The sequence below is a fragment of the Quercus lobata genome, chromosome 4 (assembly GCF_001633185.2).
Source record: "Quercus lobata isolate SW786 chromosome 4, ValleyOak3.0 Primary Assembly, whole genome shotgun sequence".
Taxonomy (NCBI): Eukaryota; Viridiplantae; Streptophyta; class Magnoliopsida; order Fagales; family Fagaceae; genus Quercus; species Quercus lobata.
In genome coordinates, this window is record NC_044907.1 from 55,594,464 (window position 1) to 55,604,642 (window position 10,179).

At 36.0% G+C, this 10,179-nt stretch overlaps 1 protein-coding gene across 2 annotated transcripts; it reads left to right on the forward strand.

Moving 5' to 3' along the window:
- The first annotated feature begins 659 nt into the window (after positions 1-659).
- Positions 660-9,851, forward strand: LOC115986662 (proline iminopeptidase). 2 transcript variants are annotated; one of them, XM_031109894.1, is made up of 10 exons: positions 661-1,145; positions 2,299-2,435; positions 2,538-2,711; positions 3,575-3,811; positions 3,927-4,027; positions 4,114-4,186; positions 4,277-4,345; positions 4,441-4,548; positions 8,988-9,113; positions 9,348-9,851. In XM_031109894.1, the coding sequence occupies exons 1-10, from the start codon at positions 857-859 to the stop codon at positions 9,540-9,542; spliced, it is 1,509 nt and encodes a 502-aa protein (XP_030965754.1). In that variant the 5' UTR covers positions 661-856; the 3' UTR covers positions 9,543-9,851. The 2 variants fall into 2 exon arrangements, with proteins under 2 accessions (XP_030965755.1, XP_030965754.1); XM_031109895.1 differs by lacking the exons at positions 8,988-9,113; positions 9,348-9,851 and adding an exon at positions 7,350-7,669 and having other exon boundaries at positions 660-1,145.
- Positions 9,852-10,179: the final 328 nt, after the last annotated feature.

Consider the following 10,179-nt stretch of genomic DNA (forward strand, 5'->3'; position numbering starts at 1 on the left):
TTTCTTTCTTTTTTTTCTTTTTTCCAAATTGTAATCAGGCCGTATAATATGTCACTTTTGTTGTCTCTTAATTCACTGATGGGAAGCATTGATTTTAATTTTTAATCAAATTTGTATTAACTAGATATGAGTTCTGGAAATACACAAGCACATCCTATAGGTAATAGAGATCGTGGAACAACAAACATTGAACACAGTCAAACTGATTTAGAGACAAATCGAATAAATTTAAATGAAGGCCCTGTGCAAGTGGCAGGCGCAATATATCAATTGCACAAAATGAAGCCCAACTTAGTAGTGGTGAGAATACAGCTAATCAGATTAACCTTTTCTTTTTTTCCCTTTTTGTTATCTTTTTTATTTTTATTTTTTTGTTGCGAATCCATATAATATTTTTGTTATGTACCATCGGATTTTTATAAAGTATTACAAAATATGTCACTTTGGTTGTCTATTAATTCACTAATGGGAAGCATTAATTTTATTTTTAATCTAATTTGTATTAACTAGATATGAGTTCCGAAAATACACAAGCGCATCCTATAAACTAGCCTTTAAGCATGCGCTCACGCGCGTGCTCAGAGGCTAGTATATATTATATGCGTTCTTTCCATGCAATCATGAATCATATTTATACATTGCCGCTAGTTTTGCGTGTGTGTACAATGACGCACTCGCTATCTTTTCCCTGCTTAAAAATAGCACTAATCAAAATTGACATCATTCTGAAACCCACCCCCACTTTTGACCGTCAAAAAAGGCTTCAATCAATATCCAACGGTTCACATAAATCTTATCCAAACCCAAAACCCTCAGATTCACTCCACGTGTCCCTCTCTCACACTCGCTATCAAAAATGTTGGCGACGCACGCGTCACCCTCACTCATAAACCCACTCCAGCTCTTTCGCTCTCACTCTCTATTCTCTCGCGCCATTTCGCCATTTTCAGCCGCAAGATCTCTCTTCGTCCGAACGGTGGCTTCAATGGCCGGAGTGAACTCCTCGCCGGACCACGTCGTCGGAACCTGGTACTCCGTGCCGGAGCTCCGGCTCCGAAACCATCGATTCGTTGTCCCTCTCGATTACTCCCTCGAACCTCGCTCTTCTCCTAAGATCTCCGTTTTCGCTCGCGAAGTCGTTGCCGGTACTGGAAAACTTTATTCATTTCGTTAAAACAAAGCCTTAATTCGTGTTATCTTTGTCATTATTGTTTGATCAATGTGTTTGAATTTGAATTTATGTGGCTTACTTGTTTAATTGCTGAGAAAATAGTGGAATGTAGAAGCAAATCAGAATTGCGTGTAGAGAGAAAAAAAAAAAGAAAGAAAAAAGGTGACAAATCAAATGCGCATGAATTTTGAGGTTAATAGTGAGGTTGTCAATGGCTAAATCAAAGTCTAATTCGTATTATTATTATTTGATCATTGTGTTTGAATTTGAATTATAAGATTGAGATGAAAAATTTATGTGATTGCTCAGAAAATAGAGTAATGTAAATGCAAAAGAGAATTTCGTATAGAGAAAAAGTTCAATTATATAAATAGTTGACTAAAAAGGTTTAATTAGTTGCTCCTAAAGATTGTACATGTATGATATAGGATTTTTGTTGTTGTTGTTGTTGTAGATGTCTTTGTTTTGTTTCAGCAATAAAATGTGCTCGAAATTTTAGATCAATTAGTGAGGTTTTCAATCAAATGTGTGTAGACCCCACATGTATGGGAATGGAAGTCCATTTCTCCCGTTTTTCAAATTCTTACTTGTTCTTGATGCGAAGCAATGTGATTTGCTTTTTTCACAAAGTGCTCGATTTATTTCTCTATCGGATGGACCATGGACCAAACTCCAAAATGTGTAGAACCACCAATTTCCACTAAGAATATTGACTACGGTAACTCTTCATAAAAGTGATAATTTGTGTTATTAGCAGGTTATTGTCTGTTGAAAGCGTGGAATTGTAGATAATGGCAATGCTAAGTATATTAGGGGCAAGTTCAACATTGTTGCATCATTATGTACACGATGAATTGATATTTTTTTAATATGCATGCAAGCAGTCACTGCGTACAGATTACACCTATGAAAAGTTTCCATTTTATTAACTAAAGTGAAATATTGTCTTTGTTTTAATTATCTTATCTGTTTCTTGTTGAACAGTCGATATAGATAGGTGATTGACAAGCAAACTGTGTTTGATGTAGACTATTGTTCTGTAAAATGCTTATATGGATTATTATTGGGTTATTTCTACATGGTCACTAGTTTTAAAATTCTTTTTTAATCACATATCCGTGTTGCAGTTGGGAAAGAAGATCAACTGCTGCCATACCTACTATTCCTACAAGGTGGACCTGGGTTTGAGTGCCCTAGACCAACAGAAGCTAGTGGATGGATACACAAAGCTTGTGAAGAATTTCGTCTCATATTGATGGATCAGGCATGGTTTCTGGATGCTCTTAGTAAAAAGCTTTTATTGATATTTGATATCTGTATCTCTATATATATTTCCTTTTATCCTACTGCTGAAATTTTCTTGCAGCGAGGAACAGGGTTATCGACTCCTTTGACGGCATCATCTATGTCACAATTTAAGTCTGCAGAGGATTTGGTTGACTACTTAAAACATTTTCGAGCTGACAATATAGTAAATGATGCCGAGTTTATGCGAGTACGTCTTGTTCCTGATGCTGGACCTTGGACAATTTTGGGTCAGGTACAAAGATTACCATTTCCTTTTGTTATTTGTGAGTGCGTGTGATCTTTCAGTACATAGTCATGGGCCTGCCCTCTGCCGAGGCCTCAATTTTACAAGTTTTAGACCATGCAAAAAACAATTTCCACAAGCAAGTTGCAAGAATTTTTTATTATATGTATATTACACACACACAAAGTATGATAGGGGAGTCCCATCAGAGAAAAAAAAAAGTATGATAGGGGAGTATCACATCAAAATTGCTAGGAAGCATCGCATCAAAATTGCTAGAGCATCACCCATTTTTACATGTATTCATCGTTTTTCTTTTTTATGTAAACTGTTACATAATATATAAATAATTGTATTGAAATTCTTTACACTTTGCATAAATTATTAGAGTCATATGATTAAAACCATTGCATGTATTTGAACAACCTATAACATTTCATATATGGAAAGCACTTTCTTTTTTTTTTTCCTAAAGAAAAGCTTTAAGATTACAATGTCAATGCTTAATTCCTCTCATATATGTTCTCCTCCATCTTTTGAATAGTTTAAATTATTCTAAATCCGATCAAAGCTTGTAAAAATGCACTGCCCAATCAATCTTCATGGGATGCCTCCCTGTCAAACTTTATTCCATTTTACACACGCCCTCACCCACACCCACACGCGTGCGCACGCGGACACACACGCACTCACTCACATATGCATGTATGTATGCATTAGCTTCTCTCCTTTTGTTGCATTCCTGTTGCTCTCATCTTGTGCCTTCTCACCATTTGTCCATTCCTAGCATTTAGTCATTGTTACAATTTTGCTTCTAGTTCATTGAGGCCAACTGTTTATCTAAATGACAGCTTGTTCTCCTTCTTGTGTAGAGTTATGGTGGATTTTGTGCAGTAACCTATTTGAGTTTTGCACCACAAGGACTGAGACAAGTCCTTCTAACTGGTGGAACCCCTCCAATTGGAAATGGATGCACTGCAGATACCGTGTATAGAGTATGCTCTGAACAGATTATACTCCAAAATGAAAAGTACTACAAGAGGTATCCTCAAGACATTGAAATTGTTAGAGAAGTTGTTAATTATTTAGCAGCGTCTGAGGGAGGAGGGGTGAGGATCTGCGACATATGATTTTGTTATTATTCCTAATGCTGAAAGCTCAAGCTGAATTTTTTGAATCCCTCCAACCCCCCTACCCCCTCTTTTCTCTTCTATTTTGGTATAGGTGCTTCTTCCATCTGGGGGCATCTTAACCCCATGGGGACTTCAAACTCTTGGCCTTTCTTGTTTAGGATCTTCTGCTGGTTTTGAGCGGTTACACTATATGTAAGTCACCATGAATACCAAAATAGTTATTATGATTTAAAATTTGTTATTCTTTAATTCAAGTTTATTTTTACTATGGCCTGTAGGTTTGAGGGGGTTTGGGATCCTGTACTAGTTCCGGGAGCACCAAAGCAAATCAGTTACTACTTTTTGAATGCTGTAAGAGAATTACTAATTTCTTATTGATCTTGAACCCAATGTTATGGATCTCATTCTTAGAATTTACCTCAAGTCATTCCATTTATGCAGTTTGAAAGTTCAATAGCTTTTGATACAAACCCACTCTATGCGATTCTGCACGAGTCAATCTACTGTCAGGTAGAATTTTTATTGTCTATAATTCTACTAATCAAATCATATTTGATTGTAACTTTAAAAAAAAAATGTCTAATCTCTCTCTCTCTCTCTCTTAGGGTGCTTCATCAAGTTGGTCTGCTCACAGAATAAGGAGTGAAGATGAGGGAAAATTTGATGCAATCAAAGCTGCCAAAGAAGGTCACCCCGTAATTTTCATGGGAGAGGTGCGCATGGCAATAATATTTTCCTTTATAATTCACAATCAACCGTAATTTCCTTCCAGTTATTGGAGTCTGTTGGATAGAAAAATAACTGATTGGTAAATGTTAGATGTAGGATGGAAAAGATCAGCTAGTTAAGGCAAGATATTTTATGAAATTATGAACTCAACAGCTTATTAGGAAACCACGAACAAGCTTATTAAGTTATCCGATAAATGGATTTACACACCTATTTGTTTCAATATGCCAATAAAAAGGGGATCTTTTGCGCATTATAATTCAGCTGTGGGGAACTCAAACCAATGTTCTCCTTATAAAGGAGTATCATTGAGTTACAAAGCTCTTGGCAAAACTGGAGCAATATCTTGGGTTCAAAACTCCATTGGGGCTTTGGCACCAATGTTTTGCATTCGATTCTGGGGACCTTTTCAACTTAGCTATTAGAACAGAATTTTGTTGGAATAGCTGAATTAGCCGGAATGTGCAGGAGATTTTGGGAGTTAGTTGATATTCTCTGTTGCAAAATTAGGAGTTTTCCAATGAACTATTTAGGCATGCCTTTGCATTTGTCTTTCAAAGCATAAACAGTGTGGGATCCCATTATAAAGAAAATGGAGTGAAGATTTTCAGGTTAGAAAAAGTTATATTTGTCGAAAGGGGGAAGCTTAATGTTATTAAGAGTGTGCTGTTAAACCTTCCAACTTGCTACCTTTCTTTATTTACTTATTTCACCCCATGTGTCAAATAAGTTGGAGAGTAATTTCTTTTGGGGTGGGCCCGGGGATGGGTTTAAATTTCATTTGGTGGATTGAAATACAGTGTGCTCTCCAATCTCTCCCATTCTCTGTGAGGGTTTTGGAGATGCACAAATTAGACACCTTTAATTAAGCTCTCTTAGGGAAATGGCTGTAGCATATCAGGAAGGAAGAAGAAACTTGTTTGTGGAGACAGGTTATATCATTAAAGAATGGGGTGGACTAGAGAGGTTGGACAACAAAACAAATGCAAAGAACTCATGGCTGTAACTTTTGGAAGAGTATGATAGTGGGTGGACTAGAGAGGTTTGACATTTGGTCCTTATCTTTAAAAAAAAAAAAAAAATAGTGGTTTGATATTTGGTCTTACTATGTTGTGTTGCGAACTCCAATGGATCTATTTTCCATGGATAGGAATTTGGCGTGCCAAAGCCCTGAAGCGGGTTGCTTTCTTTTTGTGGACAACAGCGTGGGGAAGATTTTGACTAATAATCTTCAAAGAAAGGATTTACACTAGTAAATTGGTGCTGATTGTACAGGAGTAGCGAGGAGATGGTGGACCATTTGTTACTTCATTGTGATCTTGCTTATGGTTTGTGGAGTTATGCTTTTGGTATTTTTGGAGTTCATTGGTGATCTTGAACAAAATGATTGATTTACTTGTTGGTTGGAGAAATTAGTTAGAAAAATGTTCTTCTGTAGTGTGGAATTTAGTTCCTTTGAGCTTGATAGAATTATGGTTAAGTGAATAAATTTACAATTTCTTAACCGCTTAAAATGTTAAAAATCCCACGTGTGGGGCCCCCACTTATTAAGGGAAAGTTTAAGCCCACACGTAATGGGAAGTGTTAGAATTATAGTTAAGTGATTAAATTCACTATTTCCTAACAACTTAAACTTTTGGGACAATTGGTAATTTAATAGAATTTGATGTGAATTTTGTGGAGAGAGCAGAATTACCGCACTTTTGAAGATGTGAGATGTGGAAGTTTCGGAAATGCAGTTGAAAGTCTCTTTTCATAAATTACTCTATGAATGGTCAACTGTCCTGGGTCTTAGTGACAGTGGCACTATTACAGAGTTCACTGAATTGATTTTCTTTGCTTGTAATTATTTGATTGTAATTCTTAAGGCTGTCTTGTGTATTCTGTTGTTCATGAGGTATTTTTTATTGAATAAAATATTTACTTATCAAAAAATCATGAATCCTCTTTTCTCTCCCTCTCTTCAATCTCATCAACTTCTTCTTCTTCCCTCTTATAGTCATTAGGGGGTTGTGTTCTGTATGTGGACTACCTATTTTTCTATTAAAAAAAAGTCTGACATGGCAATATTTTAATAGTGGGGAGTAAATAAAAATTTCTATAGGGGTTCCTTACAGAATTGAATCCTATTAAAAAAAAAAAAAAAACCCTTAAAAAGGATGTTGCAGTATTGTGGAAGATTTAAAATAAAAAAAAGATAGGTTGGTTTGAATGTAACAATAAGAAATCTTTTTCATTAAAAGAAACTAATTTCAAACTTGACTAAAATAAATTTTGGTCCCTCTGTGTTATACTTGTCAATTTGGTCTCTATAGTATCAATTATGAGAAGTCTTTGGTTGAGTTAAAAAGGCGTGTGTCAGCGTAGCCTCTTTGATTGGTCTTGGTGCTGAGGTTTTACAGATTGTTCTTCTCTTCTCTTAGTTTAGTCTCCTGATTGCTTTCCTATTTGTTTTCTGTTTGTGCTTTGCTGTTGTTCATCCTCATGAAACACATTGCTTGTTTCTTTTTTATTATTTCGTCAATAATAGTACTCATATTACCTATCAAAAAAAAAAAAAAAAAGTATCAATTTGATCATCTCAAAAAGGTTTCTTATTATTTCAATATGGTCCTTTCTCTAACTCCAATGACTAAGTGCTGTTACTGCTGTAAAGGAAAAAACGAAAATCAGGGTGGGGGGGGGGGGGGGGGGGTGGGCAGATAGGAGAAGTATGAACTACAAACTGGTTTTGTCACTGGAATGGTCATGGTTTCAGTTATATACTGGTTTTTGGTTGATGTAGAATAAGAACCAACAGTTGAAGATGTGTGGTGACTAATGAAGGAGTCAGTAGATAAGGATTTTGATGAGGTGCCGTTGGGCGAGGAAGGTGGCAGACTCAATGATGTTGCAACTGAACGAGGAGGCAATTGAGGTTCTGCCTGAGAAATGGTCATGTTGGGATTTGGGATTTGACTAACCCTGTAAGTCCCCAGTGAATTGGGTTACCCTCTTAAGTGATAGCACTGAATTTCTCCCCAAATTGCTAGTAGATTTCGAATGTTTCTTGTTTTGCTTCTGCCAAATACATCAGTTGCTCAATTTGTTTCTCAAAGGGTTGCTTTTTAGGGTCTGGGCATAAAAACCAATTAAATCTTTGATGAATTTTTTATTGCCAAAGTGCAAATGATTTGAATTTGTGGCATTAGGCAATTGTCTTGATTGTATTTTGTACCTATAATGGAATCAGTCAATCTTCTGTATTTTTCAAATTTTAATTTGGACAATTTGAATTCAAATTTAACATTTCTTCTTCTTATTCTTCTTTAAATCTATTCTTTCCTCAAAATTTATTTATTGTTTATGAAATTTTCACTGAAACAATGTTTATTTTATGTCACATGCAGCTCATGTGACAATGGCACTTGATTAATGGAGTTGGGCAGAACTATGTTGACAATAACCAACAAGCCTAAACTTGGAAGCAGCAAAATATATTTTAGCTTCAAAAATTTTTTCAATTTAAGATTTGATTGCCCTGAGGCATGCAATATTTTTGCAACTGTAGAGACTATAACTGGTTTATGGGTGGACTGACTGTAGTTTAGTAGTAGTTCTGGCCATGACCAAATATATCGGACATCTTTCTTTCTCCCTTTTACCCTTTTTATTTCATTCAATACAAATTCTTTTACAAGAAAAGAATATGCTTCAAGTACAGAGTACACAAAGATAAATTGTTTGTATGATGCTTGACCCATCCTCTAATATTATGAACCACAAGGGCAATGGGATTTTTTTATTTTTTTTAAATTTAAATCATGTGTACCTTGTGAGCATCTGTGGAATTTTCCCTGATTCATAATATGGACATTGTTGTGCACTTAGACTTTGATCATGTTAACACTCTGTTGCATTCAATACCTAAATTGTGGGTTTTTAATATGGTTGCTACAAAGAGGCACGCTATTGTATAGGTGTTCAATGATTCGCCTCAGGAGGGGTGGCCCAGTTGGGAGAGATCCCACATGCAAGCACAAGGTCCCTTGTTCGAGTTGTGGCGGGTACCGTGTGGGAGGAGGGTTCCTAGCTTGCATTGCGCCTCTTTTGCTGGCTCTCTTGGGGTGCTAGGGTGAGGTCTGTGACGCCCCGGTCACAGTAGCTATGACTCAATCTAACATTCTCTAACGGGGGTGGCCCTATTAGGTCACGCCTTAAGGGGTTAGTCACAAATGGTCACCCCTGCCCCCCCTTTTGATTATCCAAAAAAAGGTGTTCAATGATTCGAGTCAGTAGTATGGCCTAAGAGTAGAAGCCAAATTGCTGAAGTTAGTTTCTTTGCAATTTCTGAAGTTCACTTGGACTTGGTCTTTACCATGTGTTGCTTGTAGCGTTTGACTATGAAATGAATTCATATATTCTGGATTTGTTACTTGTGCAGATGATATTTCCATGGATGTTTGATGAGATTCATGCGCTGACAAAATTCAAAGATGCTGCTCATATATTGGCTGAGAAGCAGGATTGGCCTCCACTATATGACATTAATATGCTCAATAATAACAAGGTTTGTTACCTTTGATGTTGTAGTTAGTCAATCTTTGTGAATTGTAATTGGCTGTAAGATTTTCCAATGGAGATCTCAACTTTCCAACAGCCCAAAATGTGATTATTATATTATTATTATTAGTAATACCAGTAGTAGTAATAGATATTTTGTTAATGAGTGAGAAAACAGGTTTTTGCATTTCACTGGGCTTTGGCTGGTGCTTTATCAAATTATTTCTTTCCATGCTGACAGGTGCCTGTTGCAGCAGCTGTTTATTATGATGATTTGTTTGTCAACTTCAAGATAGCTATGGAAACAGCTTCTCAGATTGCAGGGATTAGGCTGTGGATCACTAATGAGTATATGCATTCTGGTCTGCGTGATGGAGGAGGGAAGGTTTTCGAGCACTTGATGGGAATGTTAAATGGGAAGAAGCCTTTGTTCTGATCTTCATTCTCACTCCTACAGGATTATTTTTTTGCTAGTTAAATTTGCTTAAAACCTTATTTCCCTCAGTAAATTAAATTAACATGTTTAAATTGCTGGAAAAAAATCATGTCTTTGAGCCAGTCTAAGAATCTTCAAGCTTGAAAATGAAGCTTGTATAGTTTGATGGTTGTCTCTTCAAGATATCAAATTGAAAACCGTTGTACCATGTAATATGGATACACTAGAAGGAAAATTCAAAATTTGCTGTTGCACTTTGCTGCACGTGAACTTGTTGAAAGTACAGCAATTTTTTTCCCTAGTTTTTAATTTTTAATTTTTAATTTTTTTTCTTTCATGATGGTAAAACCCGTAGGCATTTAATATTTCTTTAGGAGATCATAAATGGCCAAAAAGAAGAAGAAGAAGAAGAAGAAGAAGAAAGAAAGAAAGAAAAAGAAAAAGAGTAGATCACTAAAATTTAGTAGATTTTAGTCTCTTTGTTGCTCCATTGTCTTCCATTCAAACAAAAGATAAGGATGTGGATTCAAGTTGGATTTATGATTGCTGATGTTTATATATACTGTTTTTGTATGTATGGTCCTCTCATCTTTCACTAAAAGGGTGATATCTATTACACAAAGCTGGTGATGATTGT